The 27,802-nt window shown below is 38.8% G+C and overlaps 1 protein-coding gene across 12 annotated transcripts in view; it reads left to right on the top strand.

Moving 5' to 3' along the window:
- The window catches only part of ENAH (ENAH actin regulator), a 174,359-nt gene that overhangs the window by 69,997 nt on the left and 76,560 nt on the right, over nt 1-27,802 (top strand). For all 12 annotated transcript variants that reach the window (XM_075530854.1, XM_075530847.1, XM_075530839.1 and 9 more), the window contains exon 2: nt 18,446-18,611. In XM_075530854.1, coding sequence (XP_075386969.1) covers nt 18,446-18,611 — 166 coding nt within the window. The remainder of the gene's footprint in view (nt 1-18,445; nt 18,612-27,802) is intronic.

Raw genomic sequence — 27,802 nt, 5'->3', positions numbered from 1 at the left:
CGCTGTGGTATGCTGACCGTATGACAAATGTCTCAATGACTTGGAGAGTCGGTTTTACTGTAAGATCTCTTGGGAGAACATTATGTTAAACAGCTTCTAATGGAGTGGACTGTGACTTATTAATAAGTTTGTTTGCTGTAGTCTCTTCAGGGCTCCTACAATTTCTTCAGGGTTTGTGTGTTGAAGACCTACTTACTACGTGTCATGCACCAAGGGTGATCTCTGAGGGTTAGGGCTGGATTCCTGTTCTTTGTGGAGGAACTCTGAGGAGGAAGACGAGAGGAACGTGCTTTCTCAGCTGTCATGGACAGACTTCTCAGGGCAGAATGTCATAATTTTATAAAGTAGTTTTGAGCAGGAGTTGGCAGTTGGTGGATGTTGAGTATCTTTGCCAAACTATATAAATATCTGCCTGGAACTGTGGTTGTCCAAGAAACAGTTTTTTTTAAAGTAAGGGTTTCTTTACAATAATAGGAAAACCAAGCTTTCTTCAATCTAAGCACAAGAATCCCCAATTGTCTTGAGCATCCAACGTACCTAAACATTATATTTGTATGTTCTCTCACTTGTAGGAGAAATACGTGCTGTGGGTCTTAAGGTTTGTTCTTCAGCACTTCAGATCTTTTTATTATTTGCTTTCCTCTTTTACCAAAATACTGTTGTTAATCTAATAGTAATATGGCTAACATTTATTGAGCACCTGCTGTGTGCCAGGTAGTATAAGTTTTCTGTACATGGCCTTATTCCCACTGCAGCTCATGAGATGTAGGTGTATTCTATTAGAAATAGGAAACTGAGGCTTAGAGAGGCTGATAACCTTCCAAGGCCACATGCTAGCAAATGAGTAGACTGGCAGCTCAAGATCGCCTTGACGTTCCCCACTGGTCTAGTGCATCTCTCTGTACTGTAGAATCTACTGGTGGGGGAAAATATCAGAAAATTTAAAGCCTCAATAAATGACAGGTCATACAAGGTAAGAAATATAATCCCTTTGTCAGTGCTTTTGAGAATGTGCGGTGTCATATATAGCGTAATAACAGCTCTGAAACAATCAAAGGTCACTATTGTCATAAAATCTTGAATACAAGAGTGATGTGGTAATGTGATAAAAGCTGATCTGAAAGTGTGATTAGTAAAACCAGAAATGTAAATCCATTTTGCTAAAGTCTGAATTATACTATATTTTAACAGACTTGCCTATGTAGAAGTAATCAGACTTGGTTCCAGGCAATGTTAAAGATGTTTGTCTTGTTCAGAAAGTGCTGGTGGCCTTCTCCTAACGGCTGGAGATAGGAAATGCTAGCCAGGAGACCTAGAGTGGTCCAGGGAAGAAACAATTGCAGTGAGGCCGTGGCCGTGGGACAGAAGAGGGATTAGTGGCAACTCTTGGTTGTTGAAATTGACAGGACTGGGTGACCAATGTGAGGAGGACAGGGGAGGTATCCTAGTGTGCACAAAGGTTTTTTGTGGAGGCCGGATGATAGAGTTACTGCTACCCTTCACTCTGGGTGGGAAATAGGAGGAAGGAGCAGACAGGGAGAGGGAAGAGAGTGAGTGAGTTGTGATGCAAATATGTGATGTCTAGGTAGAAATACACATTAGGCAGTTGTCTTTGTGGGTTTAGAACTTAAGAGAGAAGTATGGGTTGTAAAAGCCGTTTGGCTCTTAATAGGTGTTCGTGGAGACTGTGACCATGGGACTCTGTTTAATTTAATTAAGCCTTGGTCATGGAGGTGGTGTGTGTAAGAAACAGAATGAAAAAAATAGAGGATTTAGAACCATATTGTCGACTCAGCTTTGGTTATTTTCATCTTCATATTATTTCTATAACCCATTCAATTAATTTTTTAGAATTCTCATTTGAATGAATATAACATCTTTTTTGCCAGTCTTTTTTTAATGAAGACAAAACTGTACTGTATTACATTATTGTTATGGTTTTGAAGACTCCATAATTATATGCTTTTTGGATAAGGCTGCACAGGAATGAATGTGTAATTAGTTTTTCTCTCAGAATTTTACTTTGGGGGGAAAAGAAGCAAAACCAAAACAACAAACAAAACCATTGAAAGGATTGTACAGTGACTGCCTGCATTCCCAGAGTTTAGAGTCTGTCATTAATATTCTACTATCCTTGTTTAAACAGCATAGTTACCTACCATTCTATTGAACTTTTATTCTTTTGTAGATATGTGTGCGCATTTCATAAAAGTAAATTGCAGTTATTGGTTATTAAGTATTTTGGTATGTATATCATTAATGAGGGTTCAAAATGAAAATACATGACTCAAAATGAGAAGAGACAGCTGTAAATATACATTAATAATCAGACATGGAGTGCATAAAACATATCTCTAGGAAAACTGGAAGTTGTCAAAAATGAGAATCCATAATGAACACTATGCTAAGCATTGTTGTTGTTCTATTGTTAGGCGCCACCAAGTCAGCTCCCACAAATGGTAAACCTATGTACAGCGAACAGAACAGATGAAGCAGGGTAGATGGTTGCTGTGAGCCGAAATCACCTCAATGGCAGTGGGTGGTTTCGGGAAACTTTATAATAAGTCTTGAAATATTCTGTACAAGAGATGGGTTTATTCCATTCCAATCTTTCTATTATTTTTCTGTTTTAGTGTGAAGGCTAGGACTGCCAATATAATGATGAGCAGAAGCGGTAAACATAGTCTTCCTTACCTTCCTCTTGATTTTAACGGGAAATAGCACACCATATTTGATAAGTCTGATGTTAGTTGTAGAGTTTTTAGTAGATGCCCTCTGATTTGATAATATTTTATTAAGGGCCTATATTATTGAGGGATATTGGTTTAAATGGTCTTTATTTGTAATTCGTTGTTTTGGGTTTTTTTTATATCAGAGTCATGCTAACCTTATAAAGTAAGCTAGAAATGGTCTTTCCTTTATTTTTCTGAGAGTTTGTTTAAAATTCTGTCAGGTCTCATCCAGATTAACCATTGGATTGAATGCAATTCCAATCAAAATCCCAGAAGACTTTTTTTAAAAAGGAAGTAGATTTTAAAATTTGTATGAAAATTGTATTTTTTCCTTGAATGTTCAATAACAGTTGAGCGGGGCCTGGAGATTTCTTTTTGGGAAACTCTATATATTTTTAAACATAATTATTCAAATATTCACTTGCTAGTTTATTTTTCAAGGTGTTTTCCCCATTTCATTTAGTTTGATAAATTTGTGGCCATCCTCCTAGGTAATTAATCCAGTCACTGCCTCTATAGATTTATACACCCTGGGTTTCATATACTGAAAAACATAGAAAACAAAAACAAGAGGCAAACCCTAGAAACAATGTCAAAATAACAAAAATCTTAATAGAAAAGAAAGCAAATACTAAAAATAGGAACAAATTTAAAATGGGTCCAAAGGGAAATTAAATGATTAGATATTACATATTTTAACCTAACTGCAGCTACCATAATTGACTGGCCTAGGGCTTATACTTGGGCTACAATCCAAAGGCCAGCAGTTTGAAACCATCAGCCGCTCCACAGGAGAAAGATGGGGCTTTCTACGCCTATTAACAATGACAGTCTCAGAAACTTAGAGGACAGTTCTGTCCTGTCCTTTGGAATCACTGAGTCAGCATTGACTTGATGCCAGTGAGAGTTCCGTGTGACAGCAAGGCTGCTCACATCCCTGGACTATCCTAAGAGGGGGTTCGTTAGAGGCTTCATCCATGTGGGGACCCTGCAAATAGATTTTGGATTTCCACTGCTGTCGATCTTAGTATCATTGACCTGATTCAGGGTAGAACTGCCTCTATAGGTTTCTGAAACTCTTAACTCTGGGAGGAGAAAGTCTCCTCATTCTCCCAAAGAGCAACTGGTGGTTTCAAACTGCTGGCCTTGTTGTGAGCAGTCCAATGTGTAACCACTACGCCACCAAGGCTCTTTAGTGCTTCTTTTTATTTGCGTAGGGTTTTCTCTTTTAGTTTGAAAAATATAATTGGCTTTATTTCTTTCCTAATATGAGGGAAATTCCAAAAGTTCATGGGAAAACTCCATTTTCTTTCCGCTTCAATTTCCCACAAACTTTTAAAATCCCCCTGGTATAACTACTTGCAACTATAAATTTCTTACTAAACACTTTTATTTATTTAGTAGAAGCATTTTATTGGGGGCTCATACAGCTTTTATCAAAATCTATCCATCCATCCATTGTGTCAAGCACATGTGTACATTTGCTGCCATCATCATTCTCAAAACATTTTCTTTCTACTTCAGCCCTTGATATCAGCTCCTCATTTTTCCCTTCCCTCACAAACCCTTGATAATTTATAAATTACTATTTTTCATGTCTTACACTGTCCGATGTCTTCCTTCACCCACTTTTCTGTTATCTGTCCCCCAGGGAGGGAGTTATATGTAGATCATTATGATCAGTTCCCTCCCCCCCCCCCCCCAACACCTTTCCCTTACCTTCCTGGTATTGCTACTCTCATTATTGGTCCTGAGGGTTTTATCTGTCCTGGATTCTGTTTCCAGTTCCTATCTGTACCTGTGTACATCCTCTGGTCTAGCTGGATTTGTAAGGTAGAATTGGGATCATGATAGTGGGCAGAAGGAAGCATTCAAGAACTAGAGAAAAGTTGTTTCGCCAGTGCTACACTGCACCCTGACTGACTTGTCTCCTCCCTGCAACCCTTATGTAAGGGGATGTCCAGTTGCTTACAGCTGGGCTTTGGGTCTCCACTCCACACTCCGTCCTCATTCACAATGATAGGATTTTTTGTTCTTTGATGCCTGATCCTATTGACACCTCGTGATCACATAGGCTGGTATGCTTCTTCCATGTGGGCTTTGTTGCTTCTCAGCTAAATAGCTGCTTGTTTATCTTCAAGCTTTTAAGACCCCAGGCACTTAATCTTTTGATAGCCAGGCATCATCAGCTTTCTTCACCACATTTGCTTATGCACCCACTTTGTCTTCAGTGATGGTGTGGGGAAGGTGAACATCACAGAGTGCCAGGTTAATAGAACAAAGTGTTCTTGCATTGAGGGAGTACTTGAGTGAAGGTCCGATATCCATCTGCTACCTTAATAGTAAAACTATAAATACATACACCTAGAGCTATTTCCCCATCATCCTATATAAATATAGTTACATATGTACATGCCTATATATTTAGACCTCTATAAATGCCCTTTGCCTCCTAGTTCTTTCCTCTACTTCCTTTTACTTTCCTCTTGTTCAACCTTCATTTGGGTTTCAGTAATTCCTATCAGTTATAAGTCCCTTGATCAAACCCTACCAGGCCTCCTACACCCCCTTCACCATCGATTTTAGATCACTTGTTCTCTTGTCCCTGGGTTTGTTAACCCCACTTCATTTTCCCCCACCTCCTCTCTTAGTCCCCCTGGAACTGTCAGTCCCATTGTTTTCTCCTCCAGATTGTTTATTCTGCCTATCTTATCTAGATAGACCTGCAGAGATAATAATATGCACAAAAAACAAAACAGCAAAAGAAAACAAAACAACAAAAACCAACTACAAAAAAAGAGAGAAAAGGCTGTAAATAGTTCAAGATCTGGTGGTTGCCCTTTAGGAGCTAAACACGGCTTTAAACAGTGCTTAGAAATTTCTACTAATTCATGAATCCTCTGATTTGCCCTTTTTATGATTTCATTTTAAATAATACACTGATTTCTCTCAAATGAGAGGGGCATTCAGAAAGTTCATGGAAAAATTCTATTTTCTTTCAGTTTTACTAATAGCTTTATTTAGACATGGGAGCATCAATACTGGGAGAAACACACACTCACACTTTGTTGTGTAAAGCCATATTGTGTGGTAACTCCAACAGTGGTCAGTAAGGTGGCTAGAAGTAAACAGTACAACTCTGTACACAATTTATAAGGTTTTCACTTTAAAAACACTTATTGAGGATTATTGATCATACTAAGGAACCCGGTGGCCTAGTAGTTACGCATTGGACCGCTAACAGAAAGATCAGTGTTTTGAGACCAGTTCTATGGGAGAAAGAGGAGGCACTGTACTCCCATACATAGTTACACTCTTGGAAACCTACAGGGGCAGTTCTCTACCTTGCCCTGTAGGGTCCTGTGAGTCAAAATGGACTTGATAGCAGTGAGTTTGGTTTTGAGAGTTTTAAATTGATCACACTTTGTGGACTTGGAAAGAATGCATAGTCTTCAGTTGTTGGGTATAGTGACTTGAATAGCAATGAAGTCAAACTGGATAATAGTATTGTTTGCATCTTCTATGTACTTTGTTTTGTCTACTGTCGAGGAGAAGGAGCAAAAAGGATGCAAATGAAGATAATATAGAACAGGGCCTGTGAAAGTTCCTGATACCTCAGAGACACGTCACCTTCCTATTCATTGATAGCTCTCACAACCAGGTGTTCACCTTCATTTCAGTGTCCGCAGTTTTTATCAGCGCTTCATTGAATAAGCATGCATCCTTGAATCATTTGCCCATGAGGTAGAACTCTTTCTTGAGGCTGGTTGATTCGTCTTCTGAGCCCTACTTATTCAGCCAACTCATTAGCATAACTGAGTACAGTCACTAAAGATCCTAAAATATGGACAAAGACCAAATTCTTTTGATTAAAGTAATTTTTTTCACATCCCACAGGGTACATTTACTTTTAACCCGTGTCCCTATATTTAAAGTTTAAATCTTATAGACAGCATGTAATTGGAACTTAAAAAACAAACTGATTATCAAAACCTCTACTTTTAATCAGTGTTTTGTCATTCATGTTTCATATTTTTATTGATATCCTTGGTTTCTCTTCATATTTAGAATTTTACTTCTTTCCCTCTCTTATTTTGGATACATTGAATATAAATGTTTTTGAATTCCATTTTAATTTGTCTCACCATGAATCTTGAGTCACCTCAACAACATCTGGATTACAGGTCCTATTGGCTTTTTGTCTTTACCTCTTTCTATTATTTTTCCCTTAGTCATTTTTTTAGGGTTTATATCCTTAGCGTTTCATCACTTAATTAACTAATGTAGAAAGAATAAGAAGCACTCTTTGATCATTCAAAGTGTTGCTTTCCTGTATGTAATGTTTCTTTTTGTATGTAGTATGTTAGGGTGCTCTAGAGAAAACAAAACCAGGATACTTATGACTATACAATATAGGAAGTAAACAGCTAATTAGTCTACAGAACAGTACAAATGGTTCAGTGCAACTCACTTCCGTGTGACAGCTAGTAAAGAGGTAAGGTAGTCTTTCAAGTCTTGAGGGCGGCTGGAAGCCAAGTCAAGGAAGCAGACAGATGAGTCCTCTGTAGAGCAATTCTGGCTATCTGACCATAGGCAGCAAACAGCATTACAGGTCACCAACAGTCAGCCAGATGACCGGGTCCCGCATTCCCCAGCTCAAGTGATGTATACTTCAGTAGCATGGTGAAGCAGGTCTTGAAAGAACCTCAACTACAGCAACACAGTCCATGTGTTAGGTGTACCAAAGGTAGTGTAGTTTGCAAGTTGAGGCAGAGAACCAGCTAAGGCAAACCAACCACTGGCAGTCATCAAAGAGCAAGAGACAAGAAAATAATGAATTAATGTCACATGTGTTCATTGGCCAGGTTGGCACAATAAACCTACTATTGCTACCTATTGATCATGCTTTGTGTCCCACCCTTCAGTCCTCTTTCTACTTGTACATTAGCTTTTTTAGTGTCCCACAAATCTTGGAGTTCATTGACCATTCATTCATCTTTTGATCTGTTTTCCCCGTGCATCTTCAGATTGGATAATTTCAGTAGATGTGTCATGTAGTTCACCAGTTCTCGCCTACTTCCTATCTCCACTCTGAGATTAAGACAATCCACAGAATTTTAAACTTTAGACAGTATTTTTACATAATCATGTCTTCAGGTTTTTTTCTTTTAAATTTCTCTGCTGAGATGACTCCTTTCCAGTCTCTGATGTTGTCTTGTTTGATCTGTTTAGTCCAGAGTTTATTGGTGTATCTATGGGAGGACCATTCTGGAAGATGCTTACTTCACTATATTACTTGGGCAAAAGTGAGCCCTTCTGTTTAGTTAGTTCGTCTGTTTTAAGCATAATTTTCCAGAAAAGGGTTTTGAGAGCCTACAATACCTTGCTTCAGTTTTTCTTTCTTGCTCTTATACGGCACCTGTCTTTTACCTTTTACATGTGTTTAATTAATTTTAATTTAGAAAATTAATAATCTTGAAAAGTAAGAATGTAAAGAAAATGATGTCCCCTCTCGTCCACCCCCTCACTGGTTTCCACTTCCCAATTTGTCCTAACCTGGCCTGTCTTATGTCTTTATAGCTAAAATTAGCCAAACTCAGTATTTTTAACTGAGCAGTGCTTGGAAGCTATTGGGGTTGCTTTGCTGCCTGATAAAAATAAAGTGAAGCAAAAACCTTGGAAGATGAAATAGTTATCTAGAGATGAAATGGTTTCTATTTGTTTGCTTTGAGGAAGTTTGTTAATGGGAGGGCTTAACTATGATCTGTGTGGCCAAGTGAAGTGTTTCTATATATTTTTTCTTTCTGTGACCATTTTTAGATGTAAATGCATTCACCATTGTCTTGCTATTAATTGAAGGTTTATGTTTGCTCTGGTGCATTGGGAAAGAACTGTGGGGGCGTGGTGGTCAGCAGTTTGAACCCACTGTGTACTCCGAGGGAGAAATGTGAGATTGTCTGTACCTGTAAGGACTTACAGCCTTGGAAACCCCAGGGAACAGTTCTACTCTGTTATGGTGTCCCTGTGAGTTGGAATCAACTCAGTGGCTGCGGGTGGTGGGTGGATGAATTGGAAATTGCAGGTCCAGTTTAGCAATGATTGATGGTGAGATGGACCTCTACACACCTTATATATGCGTTCAGTCCTATCAAAAATCAGACTCATCGCCATTGAGATGATTCTGACTCATGGCAACTCTATAGGACAGGGTAGAACGGCCCCTGTAGGTTTCCAAGATTATAACGCTTTACAGGAGTAGAAAGCCTCATCTTTTCCCCAGAGAGTGGTAGGTGATTTCAAACTGCCAGCCTCGAGGTTAGCAGCCCAACTCATAACCACTAATCCACCAGAGCTTCTCTTAAAGCTACAGGGTATATGAAATCTGAGGTAACGGTTGCTTAAGTACATGGTTGGTAGATTGCTTTGTTGGGGGTTTTCTACAAGCCAGCAAGCAAGATGGAAACCAGAGTCTTTATAAATTAATCCTGAAATTAACATTCTATATCTTTTGCCTTTCTCTGATAGAAGCAAGTCACTAGGCCTGGCTCACACACCAGGCCAGGGTGTGGGGTGAGGATTTCACAAAGGTGTGAGGATCAGTAGAGTAGAGATCATTTGAGCCCTGGTGGATCTTCAGATCTTTCTAAGATTATAGCCTTGAAAATCCAATGGGGCAGATCTACTCTGTCATATGGGATTGCTGAGTTGAAATTCAACTGGATGGCACCCCAACAGCAATTGAGGGCTCATTGGGAACCACAGGTATAAATGGGAATAAATCGTCCTTAGTTTAATTTTTAGTAAAAGAAAGCTCAGCAGATGTGGGAAGCAGAGAATGGGGACAGTGCATATGGATGAATTCCTTATTCTCATATATAAAGTAGCCTGCCACACTGGGTTTCTGGGGTGGAGGGAGGCCTTTATCCTTGTGAGTTGGAGGTGAGTCCCAGTCATATTCTCATAATTAATATTGTCCTCCACTATATCCTCCCTTAATAATGCTGCGTTAAGCTTACCTATTTCAAGCATGTGGCTGATTGCTGTGTAACTGTAGGAGCAGACAAGTCCTATTGCTCTCTAGACTCTGAAGACAGCCACGCCCCCTTACCTGCCCTGGGCACTGGTGTTAGGTTACTCCTCCAATGTACTCAGGCGCCTTTAGGAGTAGGGTACAGACACTATTACATAAGTGATTACCTGCAATTAGGAGGACTTGCATGCAACCCCACCCCCACACACCAACTATATAACCCTTGGTTGGATATATATTCTCTCTGTGCAGACCTGGCTCCTGAAGTCATGGTTGGTCCCAGAGGTGAGCCCTTACATGCCTTATCTTGTCTGATGTCTCTTTAATTTTACTCCTCAATTTACACAACCGTCCCATGGCCCTATTCAATTGTGGGGGCTGGTATCCCACATGAGAGATTTCTCCTAATTTAGAAGTCCCTACTGATAATAGATAGCTAAATAGTTCATTGCTTTATTAAATTTTACCAAGTTATAAACTTGTCTTTGTTTTTTTTCTTTTCTCTGAAAGACCAACCTTTCATAAAACATCTCTCAAAGATTGGTTTAAAGGTTAATTCTAATGCAGGATTGTAATTTAAGACACAGGGAGGTTTTGTTATTTTTAAAAAGACTTGAAAATACATAGATGCACCCTACCAGATTACACTGTCTTTCAACCTGTCATATTTTCCACATTCATTTTGGATTCAGGTTGTAAGAGAGGCTATTCTAATTTTAGGGAAAACTGACAGTAAAATAGCCACATTGTTTTAGAAGTGAGAGTTCTGGCAATTTACCCTTGGCCATAAACTGAAGGTTTCTTATACTGTACTCTTAAAATAATCATTCTGGCCTACACTAAGCACTTGATTAAACAGAGATTCAATGCACTCCTATTGTTAGGCACTCACCTAGTATAAAAATAGTACATGGTTCCGCATGTCCCTATCTAGCTGGTAAGAAATTAATATATAACATATTGTAGTTGATCCTGTATCCATAAGCAAAAACTCATTTTGTTTTGATTTATTCAAGGTCCTTTGCCCCTCCCCCCTATAATCTTAGGTTGAAACTTTTAAGATAAAATATACATATTATTAAGATATAATTTAGCCAGTACCGATTCTGATGAAATTGACTGAAAGTATCATATATTTTAAAATTACGTCCTTTTTGGAAAAAGGGGTCATATTGTTTAAATGGGCTAATAATATTTTAAAGTATATATATCCCTTGTAACATTATACCCATCCATTGGATAGTTACAAAGTCAGAGATATAATGGATTGGTGGTTACTCTTCTACTTTATGATGCTTTGGTGGTTCTTTGGATTAGTGATTGGTCTACTAACCACACGTTGGGCAGTTGAAACCTACCAGCTAGTCTGAGGAAGACAGGAAGCTATCTGCTCATATAAAAATAAAGTGTTGGAAATCGCATATAGGGTTGCTATGAACCAGAATGGACTTAATAGCAGTGGGCTTGAGCTTAGGTATGCAATTTTATGACTTGTTTCAAAAGCCATATTGTTTTTTATATTTTTATGTATGTATAACTATAGTTTGCCTAAAATATTTCTGACAGATTTTTATCTCTCGCATTTTTTGAAGAAAGTTGAGATTTCATTTGAAGGACACTTGCCCTGGAGTATTACTTTTTTGAATAATTTTTTTACTACTGCCTTACATTTTTATATTCTAGACATGCTTTATTTATTTATTTTTTAGACATGTTTTTGTTATCCATTGTTAACATATTCAATAGTGGTCTCTCCAAAAAACCCTCTTGTTTTATAAAACACTAACATCAATGATCTCAGCCCTTCTTCCCCAACCCTTCTCTTAGCTTCAAATTAAATATAAGATGAAACACATTATGGAGGTAAAGAAACCTATTAGGAAGTGATTTTGTGGAACTAATATAATTGAGAGGAGCCCTGGTGACGTAGTGGTTACTTGTTGGGCTGCTGTTGGTGGTTTCAGTAGTTTGAAAGCACCAGCTACTCGAGGGGAGCAGGACAGGGCAAGGTTCGTGTCAGAAACCCACAGGGGCAGCTTTTCCCTTCCCTGTGGGTCTCTATGAGGTACCATCAACTTGATGGATGGCAATGAGTAGTCATACAATTGGTAGTTTGGTAGAATCTAACTCTCATTAAAATGAAACTCACAAGTCCAGATGCTCTAGCTTCCTTGCTAGTTTGAACCCTGTTTTTTGGCCTTTCCTTGTATTTCTTTTTTGGTCAAATTACTTCTTGGGTTCCCAATTTCCCATCTTTAAACTGGGGAATGTTAACCAAACAAAGCTAAAACAAAGAAAACTCAAACAAGGTGACAAACCCAAACTCTCCGTGACTCTGTGGGATAATGACAGTGAGTACCAAACAAGCTGCTGAAGAGATAAATGAATTAATAAGGGTAAAGCACACAGTAAGCTGTAAACATTAGTGTTTATTTTCAGTTTCATTAGCATTGCATTTCTGCCTCAGTAACGAATTACCTTATATCACTTAATGTCTTTGGGTTTTAGGTCTTTCATAATGTAAGCCAAGAGATTTGGGGTCTTTGTGTGTGTGTGTGTGTGTGTGTGTGTGTGTGTGTGTACATACACTTTTTTTCCCCTCATTGAATCCAATCCTTTTCTTGGGATTTTTCTGCCTGTAGTAATATAATGCTTTGGAACATAGGTTCTGAAAATATTTATCGTAGAGTCTCAAGGCATTTTTTTTAAAGTAATGCTTGCCTTGTTTTTGTTAGTTTTACAGGAGCGTGTGAGAACCTGACATCTGGTGTCTTAGCAGTAGGCCAGGTGTCCTTTAGTGCGTGCTCAACTAGAGCTGTGCACTTGAGGCAGGTTTCGATCCAAAACATTCTTACTATTACAAGCTTATTTTATCTCCTACTTCCTGCCCTGCGTGACTACATCTTTCACTTCACCCACCAACAGTCACAATTAACTCCACAATAGTTACTCAAACTCTTATAAATCCATTCCAGTAGAAGTCCTCCTGATGACGTGGCAAAAGTACTTGACTGTAAACCTGGAAGGCCAGGAGTTTGAACCCACCAACCACCCCAAGGGACCAAGACGAGGTCCTCTTGGTCCAACAAAGAGTTAGAGTCTCGGAAATCCACAGGGGGACGTTCCACACAACCCTAGAGGGTCACTGGGAGTCAGCTGTGAGGGAGTGAGCTGCTCTAATGGAGAAAGAGAAGGTGGTCTGCTCCTGTACAAGACTTAGAAGTGTCAGGAAACTTATAGAATAGCTGTGCTTGGTCCTGTTGAATTACTGTGAGTTTGAATCATCGCCACTGAAGTGCTTTCCTATACAGGCATACCTTGTGTGGTTGTAATTTGCAGATATAAAAACAAAACCCCAAGTTCCAGGTTTTGTTCACCCTACATTGAACAAATGTAGCAGTGTCGTTGTCCCCAAAACGCATGCTCATTTCATGACTGAGTCACATTTTGGTAATTTCATAATAGTTCAGCCTTTTTCATAATGCAGTTGTATATTTATAGAAAGACCAGTCCCTGGAAAATGACATCGTGCTTGATAAAGTGGAGGGGCAACGAAAAAGAGGATGGCCCTCAACAAGACAGATTGACACAGTAGCTACAACAATGGGTTCAAACACAAAAATAATTGTGAGGATGGTGCAGGACCGGTGATGTTTTGTTCTGTTGTACATACAGTATGCTTTAGAACATACGTAATTAGAACTGGCTCAATGACACCTAACAACAGCAACAACAATGGTGTAAATGTGAATTTTTATATGTACTGGGAGACCAGAAAACGTATGTGACTCATTTTATTGTGATGTGCTTTTTTTCAGTGGTCTGGAACCAAACTCACAATATCTCTGATCCGTGTCTGCATATTGCTTAGTTATTTCTCCCAATTTCAAGAAAGTTTTATTCTGGGTAGTATGCTCCAACAGTTGTTGGAATGTTTTCTAAAACATGAGATCTTACTTTAGGTTTCCTAATCATGTTAACATTTTTGGTGATTCTGGATGTTATTTTAGTGGATTGCCTTTGTGGTTAGCACATGAATATAGATGAGAGATAAAGAGTTTAGTAATGACATTGGAAAGGCCCCTTTTTACCCCATTTTATAGAACTTTAGTATTTTTCAGAGGTTGAGTGATATACAACTGTGCTCTCTTTAAGGAGAAATTTTTCCTTTGTGCATATTTGGAGCTGTTGGTTCTCAGATGGTTTTTTCTTATAGTTTATTTTTAACTTTTTATTGTGAATTGGGTGAAGGCTTATAGAGGGAGCCAGGTTTCCATTCACGTACATTTGCTTTTATGTCATTGATTACAACCCTCACACATAACATCTAATCCACTCTTTCCTGGTTTCATTTCTTTCTTTTCTAACCCTTTCTGCCTTCTGAACTTTGGTCTCGAACAAATGCTACTCTTTTAATCTCAAATGGTTAATTATTCTATGCAGTGCTTACCTCACTGAGGGTACTGTCCCCCTTAGAGACCTGTCTGTTGTTTAGCAGAAAATTGAGGGAGATGAGGTGGATGGAAGTGGAAGGCTTCCAAATTCAGTTCCAAGCCTACAGGGTGACAAAGGGCCGAGTCATTTTTCCCCCACTCTGCCTAGGACTTTGTAATGTGGTCTCTGTCGCAACAACCAAGAGTGCTAGCCGGGCACCATCTGATTCGTCTGGTCTCAGGGTCCTGGAAGCTTAGGTTGGAGTGGTCTAGAAATTAGTCCATTGGACAGACAGTTTCTCAGTGTCTTTGGTTTTCTTCACTCTTTGCTCAGAACAGGAGCAGTAGTAACACTTTACTACTCACAAGCTGCTCACAAGCTCTAAAAATCCCAGTCACTACTCACCAAAGTAGGATTCATAAAACATTTTCATTGTGGACTGTGTTACCCAATTGACCTGTATGCCCCGAGACTATGGTCCCGAGCCCCAAGGCCCAGTGCCTTCTTCCTTCTTTGGTTATAGCTGAGACCTTTCCATAACTTTGCCCACTGTGTGCCCTACTAAGTTCATGTATACATGAAGGAGATGAAAAACTTTCACAGAAAAATGGAATTAAGAGATAATGAAACATTTCCGCAAATTCATTTGAAGCCCCTGTATACTCGTGGGCATAGTCCCGTTCTCCTTCCCACACCTGTTCACCTTGAGTGTCTGGTCACCCGGAGGTGATTGCTGTTGCCCGATTGTGTGTCTCCTTCTGCTGTCTGTCAGAGAACATGGCTTTCTTGCCTTACAGAAAATATTTCTGTTGGCTGCCTTCATTTGATGTTTGTCCGTGGCAGTCACAGTGCTTTGTTGGGTTGATAGTAGCAAGTAGGAGCTCCTCTTTTTTTTCTGATTCTTAACCATTTTCTCAATGAAATAAATTCAAAAGGATCCGGTATTTAATAATAAATGGATGTGATAGTAGCAACTCGTGTCTAATGTGATGCTTACAAGAGAGAATGATTGGTTAAATGAAAGAATCAGTTAAAATTTGGAGTCCTTAAAAATGGCATTCCCCGTGAACAGTTTAGTTTATAACACATGAATAGATGTTGCCCATGTGTCTCATTTGTATATATTAAAGTTGCTATCAGGTTTGGTGAGCTGCCCGAATTTTTCCAGAAAACCGTTACACTCAAAGGACCAGGAGGAGCTAACTGGTTTGCAGTGGAAAGAGCTATGTGGTCCCCAAGCTTTCAGTCAGTGCTCTCAGACTCTGCTCCTGGGGTGTGCGTATTGGGGAGGGGGGTGTTGGTGTGGTATGTGGAGGTGAGGTGAGAGGGAGAGGAGAGCTGCACAGAATAGCTGGGGTCTGAACTGAAAGAATGTAATTTCTTTTTTAGTTTGTATTTACACTAACATACAGGCTGTAATTCTTTTGTGGTTGTAGCTAAGTCCACTTAAAGCAGGCCTGGATTTAAGTTTTTCTTACTGGAGCAGAGAGATGGGGGTGGGGGTGGGGATAGTATAGAGAATTGTACAAGCAGCCAAAGTGATTATATTGAACGATTTTTCCTTGAGATTTTATTCCTATTTTTAGTTGGCCAAAATAGCCTCCCACCCCTACCCCTACCTCTTCTTAAATGGCCTTCCTGGTAAGGGAAAATATTTGCCACCAATTCTGTATTGATTAGTTCCAGGGGTGTGTGTGTGTGTGTGTGGCTTTGTAAAATCATACACACGTCAGTGGTTCAAATATATCAAAGAGAGTTATACGATCATTACCACAGTCAATTTTGAAATCGTTCCATCTATTTTTGTTGTTTATAATTCTGTGAAATCCCAAACTGGGTTCTATTGGCTTATTTTGTGCACCACACGCAAGATAGGAATTGATGTCCTAGTTGAGAAGATCTCCTTAGAAGCTGTGAGAAGGGACAGAAGGGCTTCATTTGCCTTTGTCACCGGGAACCTCTGTGGGCAGTGCCATCCCTTCTTGGCTGGGCCTTTCCATGGCTTCTCTGAGGACTGGCTGTCTCTCTAGAACTACAGAGTTTTGGAATTAGCCATCCCACCACAGATCCATGGCACTGTTACTACTTCTCCTGTAGCACAACTTAGCTCTTACACGTTTCTTTTTTTTTCTTTCTTAATTGTTGGCCTCTCCTGAGACTTCTTGACATTTTTTAAGTGCAGGATTATGGTCTTGGCATTTGGTTTTCATTAGAAAACTAATAAATTAATTTTTATATCTTTGGCCTTTCTTGATTACATGAATGTGTTCATTTGGAGATGTTTTTGCTTCTAAGGTTATAGCTTTCCCAAGGAGACCTGACCAGACACTTGATTGTGGGCTAAGTGGTTTTTATACTTATCAGTTAAGGATCCCTGGTGATAGAGTGGGTTGGTTATGCTTTGGGCTGCTAACCACAAGATCAGTAGTTTGGAACTACCAACCAGCTGCTCCATGGGGAAAAGATGAGGCTGTCTACTTTTGTTAAGAGTTGCCGTCTCAGAAACCCATAGGCACAGCTCTACCTTATCCTATATGAGTCAGAATTAACTTGAGGGCCATCAGTATAGTTTTTGGAGTTTAAGTTAAAACCATCTGATGATTAACCACGTTTTAATTTTGGTGATGTGTCCAGTAACCCATTGAACAGCAACAGCGGAGAAAAAGATGAAGGGAAATTTTGAGATACCTTATGCAAAACTAGTTTTTGATCTCCCATTCTGTATTCATATGTTTTCCCTTTTAAAATGCCCCCTACACACACACACACACACACACACACACACACACACACACACTCCCAAGATGTGTTGTTAGGTGCCCTGTGTACAGCAGAAAGAAACACTGCCCTGTCCTGTACCATCCTCACAGTTGTTCTTATGTTTGGGCCCATTGTTGCAGCCACTGTGCCCATCCATCTTGTCACCTCAAGTCATGGAGTGACCAAGTTTTATAAAATGGGCTTTTAACTATCACTTTACTGTACAAGATATTGGGACTTCTGGAATAGATGTTATTTCTTGAACCCTGGGAAATGTTTTATAAGTCCAATTGTTTTCATTTTGAAAACTAGAAATTAAAGTTTTATATTAATTTACAGATCTGCTTATTTGACTTTCTATTTATAGTCAGTAAATTTGTTTCTTGAAATTAAGCTGAGTCGTTTTGCTGTAGCTTATTATCATTCCCAGAAATATTTTACCAAATTATTTAAATAGTATAAAAATGTAGACGCCACTTGACTTATTTCCATATTTGTGTTGTATAAATAACTAATACAAATTAGCTTTTGTAAAATGCTCTAATGGAAAAGGGAAACCTCCCCTTTTTAGTTCTAAAAAAATTTTATTGCTTGATGCGCTGAACTCTTTAGCCCTTCAATGGTCTTTTTCCATCAAGGCAGACTACAAGAATAAAACACTTAACACCTGCCCAAAGTTCCTTTACCTGTCCTACATGTGCTGAGAGATGGAACAGAGGCTTGAGTAAAAGGGGAGAGTAAGAAAATCACTTTTTGCCTTTGGACGTATATGGCGAGAACCTGCTTTATGTACTATTTGAAATCTTTGAAGATAAAATAGTATGAGCAACACTCTGAGCTAGTCAGGACCCTCTCCACTCAGTACTGTTTGTGTATCAGATGAGGTTGAGTTCTTTAATTAAGCTAATAGTCAGTATAGGATATTAAGCATCTTGTCTGGAGCTTGTACTACAGCACTGTTACGTAGATGAATAGTGTGTGTGTGTCAAAGAAATGGTCATAGGTCTTCGTTGTTGGTAGCCACACCCAGTACCTCAAGGGGGCAATAGAGCATCTAAAACTTTATTATACAGACTTTGAAGCAAGACTGAAAATAAAAATATTTTGCCAATACAGAGGGAAAATCAAAAACAAGTTCACCGTTGTAATAGTATATGGAATTTAACATGGTGTGGTGGGTTTAAATATGTACCTGTAAGCTTAATAGAGTGAAGTAGATACACAATTTTGGAATAACCATTTATGTGACTCTTGATCTCTTCCTCTGATCTCTCATTACCCTTCAAGTTTTAGCTCATTGTCCATTATAGATTCTCCTTATAAAGGCAGAAAGCCTTGGTCTTGTTCTCTGTTGTTTCCAGCAACTGTAACAGCGGCCATTAGTGATTGACTGCTAGGTTTACCTTCCCTGCTTTCTACGTGGCTATCTAAGGTACTCACTGCAATCTTCAGATCTTAAGTTTTAAATATATACATTTTATTTTCACAGTGAACAGAGTATCTGTCAGGCAAGAGCTGCTGTGATGGTTTATGATGATGCCAATAAGAAGTGGGTGCCAGCTGGTGGCTCAACTGGGTTCAGCAGAGTTCATATATATCACCATACGGGCAACAACACATTCAGAGTGGTGGGCAGGAAGATTCAGGACCATCAGGTAAGGGCCTGTTAAAAGTTCTTATTTTAAAATTACTTAACAATTAAAAGAGGTCTTGGTATGTTCACTAAAATAAAACTTACATCAAAATAGCCTCCATGGAAAAACGAAATGTAGATTTTCCGTTTTTTATTGTACCCCTCTCCATCTTTTAGGAAGCATGCTTTTAGATGAAAGCTTAGACCTAATTTATTCAAAAAAACATAAATGCTCCCCGTTTTCTATTATGATTCTTCTTATAACCTCTGACTTCCCATTTAGGTACTTTCCAGAATCTAAAGTAATTTAAGACAAAAATAAAGTACTGTTGTCTTAGTTATCTGAGTTGCTGTAATAGAAACACCCTTAATGATGGCTGTAACAAACAGAAATGAATTTTCACACTTTGGAGGCTAGAATCTGAATATAGGGTAACAGGTATGAGCAAAGCTTTCTTTGCTGTGGAGAAAGATCTCTTTCCAGCTTTTCGCTCTGTGCAGTCTTCATGTGCTTGACTGCTCTTCTCCAATATACGCTCATCTAGTCTGCACAGATTGACTCAAAATACACCCACACCAATCATGTCTCACCAACACAATAAAGACACCTTATTCTCAAATGGGATTAAAACCACAAGCAAATAAAGGGTTTCAGTGCTGCAGTGACTACTGCATACTGTTTGTAATTCCCACCAAATTATTAGATGGTGTTGTTAGGGGTCATCAAATCCGTTCTTGCTCATAGTGATCTGTGCACAGCAGAATGAAGTACTGCCCAGTCCTGTGCCATCCTCACGATTGTTTCTGTGCCTGAGCCGATGGTTACAGCCACTGGGTCAGCCCATCTCTTTGAGGACCTTCTGCACTGCCCTTCTACTGTACCAAACAGGATGTCCTCCAGGAATTGGTCTTTCTTGACAAAGTATCTAAGTGGAAGTTTTGACATCCTTGCCTTTACTGAGCACTCTGTTCTTACTTCTTATATCTGTTTCTCCTTTTACCATATCTGTTTGCATATCTGTTTCTCCTTTGTCAGTTCATGGTACTGCTAAATTTCAATATTCTTCTCCAGCACCATAATACAAATGTGTCGATTTTCAGTGAGGCAATGGAGAATACCATGGTTTGGATCAGGCACACCACAGTCCCCAATGTGACATCTTTGTTCTTCAGTGCTTTAAAGAGATCTTGTACAGTAGATTTACCCAATGCAATACGCCTTTTTGATCTCTTGCTGCTGCTTCCATGAGCACTTGTTGTGAATCTAAGCAAGACAAAATCCTTGACAACTTCAGCCTTTTCTCCATTCATCATGTTACCTATTGGTCCAGTTGTGAGGATTTGGGTCTTCTTTTACTTGTAATCCACACTGAAGGCCGCAATCCTTGATCTTCATCAGCAAGTGCTTCAAGTCCTCTTTACTTTCAGCAAGCAAGGTATTGATTGCCACCTGCACAACACAGGTGGTTAATAAGCCTTCCAATAATCCTGATGCCACATTCTTCTTACAATCCAGCTTCTCAAATGATTTGCCCAGCATACAGATTAAGAATGGTGAGAGGATACAACACTGTGGCACACCTTTCCTGATTTTAATCATGTAGTATTCCCTTGTTCTGTGTGCACAACTGCCTCTTGATCCATGTACAAGTTCCTCACAAGCACAGTGAAGTGATCTGGAATTCTCATTCTTCTCAGGGTTATCCATAGTGTGTTAAGATCCACACAGTCAAACGTGTTTGCATTATCAATAAAACATAAGCAGCCATCTTTGTGGTATTCTCTACATCAGCAGTGATATCCCTAGTTCTCTGTGCAAATATGTGGCACCTGTAACTTATCAAAAGGACTGGATAGCTCATTAATAATGTAAATAAAGGGCATGGTACCCTTGTGGCGTGGGTGGTGGTGGTGGTGGTGGTGCTAGGTGCATTTCAGTCAGTTCAACTCCTGTTGTCCCTATGTATAGCAGAGTGAGACATTGCACAAACCTGTCAACCTTACGATTATTATAGTTCAGCCATTATTACAGCCACTCTGTCAGTCCATCTTGTTACGAGTGTTCCTCATTTTCTCTGATACTGGTCTCTCCTAATAGCCCGTCCAAAGTAAGTGAGATGCAATCTTGCTATCCATATTTCCAAGGAGCATTCTTGCTGGTAAACTATCTGTTGATGTACTTTGCAAATTTGAACTGTCTTCAGTAAAACTTCTTTGAATGTGATATCAATTATACTGTTAAGATAAATGGGCACAAATATGGATCACTTCCAGTTGGTTGGCCAGGTAGGTGATCTCTACATTTCTTGGCATAAATAAATAAATACTTCCAGCTTATTGAAACATTATCAATTGGTATTCCATTAATTCCTGGAACCTTACTACCATCAATCTTTGATTTTATGCTACCTTTAGAAGTATTTGAAAATTGACTAGTTTTGATACAGTCAATTTGTGTATTGTCTCCATCTTCTTGTGATGTTGTAAATTGGAGTTCAATTTTTTTCTTCAGCCATTTCAGCTAGAGATGTGTTGAGTGTATTCTTCCTTTTTGGCTTTCAAAACTCCAATCCTATATACATTTCATTTTAATATCTTAAAATTTTCTGTTTAATTTTTTTAATTAATATTTCTTCTATTTACCATAGTTACTCCATGATCAAGAACAAGTTTGAGAGTCGCTTCTGACATCCATATTGACCATTTCTTTACTTTTAAAGTATACTTTTCTTAATGCATGCAGTTATTGATAACTTCCCATAACTCATCATGTTATTAATATTCCATCTACTCTTGAGATGTTCTCCAAATTCAAATGGGATGTATTCTAGGTCATATTTGGACTCTAGTGCACTTGCACAGTTTTTCAACTTCAATTTACTTAAGAACAATTGATGGTTTGTTCCTGGCCTAGTTCAGGCTGATGATATTGAGCTGATGGATTTTTGGCTGTGTTAGTTGGTTATATCCATTTATTCTAGGCCGAATCTCTTTAACAAAAGATTGTGTAAGCAAAGCAGTGGATAGAGGTATAAGCATAGTGGTGTACATAAGTCAATACATTAATCCACAAAAATAGAGGTAATGGACATAGAAGACACAACAAACAAACAAAAACATATTATTGAAAACGAGGGGGATTAGAGCAGAGATCCCAAGCCCAGCTGTAGACAATGGATCAATCCCCACACAGAGGGTCCACAGGGAGTGGTTGAGTCAACCAGAGTGCAGTAGAGCACCGATGAAACACACAATATTCCTCTGGTTCCTTGAGGCTTCCTCACCTCCCACTATCATGGCCCTTGTGTTGATTCTTAATTTGAACCAGATCAGAACATGTACATAGGTATAGAAAGGGTATGGGGGCTCATGACACATGGAATTCAGGAACTGGAGTAGGAATAGTGATACCAGAAGGGTAGAGGAAAGTGGGGGGAGAGAAAGGAGGAACCAATCACAATGATTGACACATAACCATACACCCCTCTTCAGGGGGGAAGAACAACACAAAACCTGGAAGGGAGATAGCAGTTGGTGTGAGATAAGAAAATAGTAACAATTTATAATCTTATCAAGGAGTTGTGAGCATGGGATATGGGGGAGGGAGGGGAAAAAAGGAGGAGCTTATAACAAGGGCTCAATAGAAAGTAAATGTCTAGGAAAGAATGAAGGCAACATATGTACAAATTCACTTGACACAATCGGTGTATGGATTGTAATAAGAGTTATAAGAGTTCCCAATAAAATGATCTTTTAATTAAAAATAAAAGATTGTTTAGACAAATCATGGGTGAAAATTTTAGGTTACATGTTCTTAGTTTGTACAAGAGATTTTCCCCGCTGTTTAAGTGTTGCTTTCACTTTGCCCAGTTCTTTCTTAAGCCCATCTTTTTCTTAATGCTTAGAAAAAACACCACCCAAAGATGTAAGTTCCTCTCTTCTGGCCATTTCAGACAAGGTTTTAGCCACTGTATATAAAAACATCATCTTTCTTTGATTGTCTAGTCACGTGTTCATCATTTTCTCTTAAAGCCTCACCAGAAGTATATTTGTAGCAACATTCTATTGCTGGCTTCTTATCGGTTCTCTTAAGACAGAGACTTGTCTGTAGGTTTGCACTTTTTCCTCTGAATCCTCCCCAGAATTCCCTTTGACACCCACAATTCTACCAAGTTTTTTTTCATGCAATCAGAACCTTTACTATAAGGCATCTACTCGTTAGCCAGTTCTAAACTCATTTCACACTGTAGCTGTCAGAGTAGCACCTCACTGTTTTCGTTTTCTACTGCTCCTCTAGCCAAATATCACCAGTGGGTGGCTTTCACAAACAGCAATGTGTTTTTCAAAGTTCAGGACGCTAGAATTGGAAGGAAGGCTACTAGTCAGAGTGAAGACTTTCCTTCTCTCTGCTGCTGCTGCTTCTGGAACTCCCTGGTCTGTTCTGAGTTTTCCTCCTGTGCAGTCTGTATTATGTGCTGGGCACCCGTTTCCCCTCATCTCTGCCCATCTGATCTGTTCTTTTAATATTTTGTAAGAGATTGACTCCAGACACTCCTCAAATCTGTATCATGAACAGAACAAAGACATCCCATTCCCAACAGGATTTTGACCACAGGTATAGAGATTAAGAACTACAGCCCATATTTTCAGAGGACACAATTCAATCCACAATACTACTTAAATAGTGGTCGAATATGATAATATTGGTATGGGGTTTGAAGGAGTTAAAAGGGTAAATAATAATCAGAAAATATTGTAAAATGCACATTTGATAGAAAAATAGTAGCTGTTAAGGCTACCAGCAGAGTTAGAGTACAGTTTTACAGCTTTTCTCTGCGGAAAATACTTGAATTTTCCTTCTGCAGTCTTTATTGCATATGCTAAACAGCAGCAAGAACTTTTATAAAATGTATAGATTTATGAAAGTATGGTTTGGATAAGATGTAAGTATCAACCATTATAAAACTATACTGCTATAAGTTGTAGGAAAGGTGTATGTTAATTTTATTTTCAATGCTTATCTGAGCTTTTACGAAGGGAAGGATGGCCCCTGGATTTACACTGGGAAACAGTGATGGTACAGTGTGTGAACAGATGGTGCAGCGACCCTGAGTTTTGGGGTGGGAGAGGTTATCGCCTGGGAGGAGTCATAGCTAACATGGGCGACAAGGTTGTAACTGCTATCTCTGCACATAACTGGACCTCTCACAGGTGTCGTACCTATCAGTACAGTGATGCAAAGGAGTGTCTTCCTGTATGAGCTGGTTTCCTGAGGAATGGAGCCCTCTCGTTCATTTGTACAGCTCGAAACAAGAAATTAACAGAAACCAACCCCAGGCCAGGAGTCTCCTAGGACATGCAGCAAAAACAGTCAACAGAGCAATTTATTGATCTTACCAAATCTATTGGTTTGATGATAAAAACAGTTCCCGTCTGCTGCTCTTTGTGCCTTCTGAGATTCCTTTCTCTCTCTGCCTGTCCCTGTTCCCTGACACTTCACTCCCAGTCTCTCCTCTTCCCACGGGCCTCCACTGCTTCCTGGCTGCCCAGCCATTATCAGGTGTCCCCATCTCCGAACTGAATGCTGAGTACATTCTCTCCTCTTGTCTTTCCTTCAGCAGTGTCCCCTTGCTGTACTAGGCCACAGACAAACCAAATAGTCCCTAAGATACTGTTAAAAACAAAGAAGAAAGCTGGACGGCTAAAACTTTGATGTAGGTTTTGCTGAACAAACAAATACCTGTAAGTTAAGTACATGAAATTTTGGTAGCAAATTGACCATTTGAGTGTATTGATGAACATCTAAAAGTATCTAAATGTTAGCAAAAAGAAAGTGATAATTAAAAATAATGAGAAAGGAACTTGTATAGGCCAAGAAATTCCTATATAAAGCACTGATTTTTTTATTAGTAAGAAAATTAAGTCTTCCCTCATTTTTTGACACAATGGAGTTTCTTAAAATGTTTGGAAATTTAAATATCCACTTTCAAAAAAATCACCCGGAGACTAGAAAATACTCATATCTGAGTGATAAGATACTGCTTATATGACATATTTATAGGGTGAACCTATGTGGATAGTAGGAAAAATGATAGAATAAAATTAATAAACTTAACCCAAAAAGAAGAGAAAGAAATCAGTTATCCAAAATAAATTTAGGTCATTAACAGAAAAGCAACTTCATTGAAAATGTCTGTAGACTAACAAAATAGGCAATGAAGCAAAAAGATAAGGCACAAATCTTAGGAATTAAAAAGAGATATAGTTGTAGTAAGGAAATAAAATTTTAACAAGATTATGACCATTTTACAGATACATAAACCGTATATATTTGAGTAGAAGCTGACCCAAGCGAGGCACCTAATTTGACCACAAAATCGGCATTAAAAATCTGCTGAAAAACGCAGCTTGTACTTGAGTGGATACAGTAATTTTTCAAACCTGACAAAATAGAAACATAGTAGATCCATAACCAGTGGAGCTTTTGTAGAACACATTCTCCTCCTAGGTCTCTCTGAGTTAGTGCATCAGTGGCATCACCTGGGAAGGTTCTCTCTGGTCACAGTTAATTTTTTCATAAAAGCAGTTTTGCTCGAACTTCGTATTTTATGATAGCCAACTTAAGAGAACAGCAGGCAGCTGTGAGATTGTGTGTCCTGCTCAGGAAAAATGCTGCCAAAACTGTTGTGATGTTGAACATAGTTTAAAAGGACAGCGTTATGGGAGAAAAAACCCTCAAGTGTAAGAGTGCTTTTCTTGTTTAAAAAAAGATGAAATGTTGATTGATGACAAACTGCATTCTGGACATTTGTCACTTTCCCAAAGGGATGAAAATGTTGACTCAGTGCATTTGGAGTTCGTTCCACCAGGTCAGACTGTTATCAAACTTTCTATTTAGAGATTTTGAAGAGATTGCATAACTGTGCAGCCAGAAAAAGGCCTGATTTGTGGCAGACGGGGGCCTGGTTTTGCCACCATGACAATGCACCTGCTTGTGCATCCATCTCAGTGTGCTCTAATTTTTGCAAAAAACAGCATGTCTCTTGTACCTCATGTACTTTACACTCCTAACCTAGCTCTGGGTGACTCCTCTTTGTTTCCATTAATGAAGAGGGACATGAAAGGAAAGCGATTTGACAACATAGAAGAGGTGACGATAAAAAACGACGGAAGTGCTGTCAGGTATCCAAACACATGAGTTTGAAAAATGTTTCCAAGAATGGAATCACAGATTTAACCAAGTACTTTGGAGGTTGTTTTGTTAAAAACAAAAGCAAAACATAGCTTGGGGTGGGGGGACTCCAGGTTTTTTTTCAATCCCCTCATATATAGAACTGCACTCTATATGGTTTCCATTGACTGATCTTTTGGAAGTAGATTGGCAGACCTTTCTTATACATTGAAGCAAGTTATACCAAAAGATTCCTTTTCTCTGCTTGACATTTATTAAGTTCTAGGTACTGTGCCATTCCTTACTTCAAATGAGAGCTGTAAGAATGAAAGGAGATTATAAGTATGTAAAAAAACGACATTACAGTATTTTAATTAGTCTGATAAGTTTAAAAACATAACACGAAAGATAAACAAATCAATACTTTGTTGAGAAAAATGAGAAAATGGTCCAGGGTAACTTCATAGACAAAATAGGATTCTTTTAAAAAGAAAAAACATTTTAATAGTTTTATTTCTAGTAGATATACACAATAACAGAGAACTTGATATATTTTTTAAAACTGGAGAAAAATAAAATACAATAAATAAAAAGTGAACAAAAATGACACGAATAAGTTCTAAAATAACAAATTGAAATGAATATGTGTGTCTATCTTGTTGCATATTGCAATATTTATTCTAGATTTTATTAAAACACGGTGGCACTTGGACGCATGCAGCTCATGGGACATACAATAGAGGATCTTGAGCCATGTCACATAGAGAGAGTGTACGTTCACTGATAGAATGAGGCTCATGATAGATGGACAGTTAGGATAGAGCATCCCCACTCATGTAAACATAAAGGGGCCCCAGTGGTGCAATTATTTATCATGTGCTCAGTTACGAACGGAAAGATTAAGATTCACATCCACCCAGCTGCTATGAGTGAATGGTCTGATGATCTTATATATATGGATCACAGCTAAGAAAACCCTGTGGGATAGGTCTACTTTGTTATATTGGGGTCATTGTACATTGGCTTCAACTCACTGTCCCTTAACAGCAAGATAGACACGAGTTTTAAGTATAGAATTTAGGACTGTGATAAAGCCCAATCCTGATAACATTTAATGGACATTCCCCTAACTAATTATTAAATGAAAATGTGTCCATCCTCCTTCCTTTTTAAGCTTGTTAGGATTATTGGCAATGATGTGAGAAGTGAATGAGATAATTTATTCACATTAAAAATGTTTTTCTTTTGGAAAACCCAGTCATTTAAATACTATCATTTTGAACATAGTAGTATTTTCCTCAACACACTAACACCCTACGACTAAACTGAAAAACATCTTTTCTTGTTTGCCATTTTAATCAATTTTTTGCCAAGCAGGAATACATGTTTACCTTCAAGTAGGCTTTATAATTTTCTGATTATGTTAAAATTTAGTGGCTTTGGGTTTCTAGTGTTTTAGAAGCCATCGTATTTTGAAGGTGGCGGGGAGTTAGGAATGGTAGACTGGGTAACTTAAATAAAGTCTCATTAGAACTAGTAAAACAGCTGGACAGAATATATTTTTTAAAACATTTAGTTGGTGAACTTCTGTGGCAGTGAAGGATATGGGCCTGTGATTTGGGAGCGAAGAACAGAGCCTTTTGGACCTTTTTCTTACCAAGCAGTAGGTATCTACTTTGAGAGAGGGACCAAAAAGCTGAGTGAAGCTACTCTTGAGACGCTGCTAGAAACACAGTTCCGGGCTTGCTGATGAAGGAGAGGGGGTCCTGTGGCACATGGGTGAGCGCTTGGCAGCAAACCCAGCAGCTGCTCCACAGGAAAAAGATGAGGCAGTTCACGTCTGTCAGGATTTACAGCGTAAGCAGCCCTATGGAGCAGTACTACTCTGCTCTGTAGCATCCGTATGAGTTGGAATTGAGTCAAAGGCAGTGGGGCTTGGGAAGGAAGAATGACTTGGTAGTCTTCCAGGCCAGTTGGGATCCAGAAACTCTGCCCCCTGGGAGGAATCTTGATTCAGAATTGGACAGGCATTTATGGGAACT

This window comes from Tenrec ecaudatus, chromosome 1 (genome assembly GCF_050624435.1).
Source record: "Tenrec ecaudatus isolate mTenEca1 chromosome 1, mTenEca1.hap1, whole genome shotgun sequence".
Classification (NCBI taxonomy): domain Eukaryota; kingdom Metazoa; phylum Chordata; class Mammalia; order Afrosoricida; family Tenrecidae; genus Tenrec; species Tenrec ecaudatus.
The sequence above is the reverse complement of the archived record's forward strand: the minus strand, read 5'-3'. Positions and strand labels throughout refer to the sequence as shown.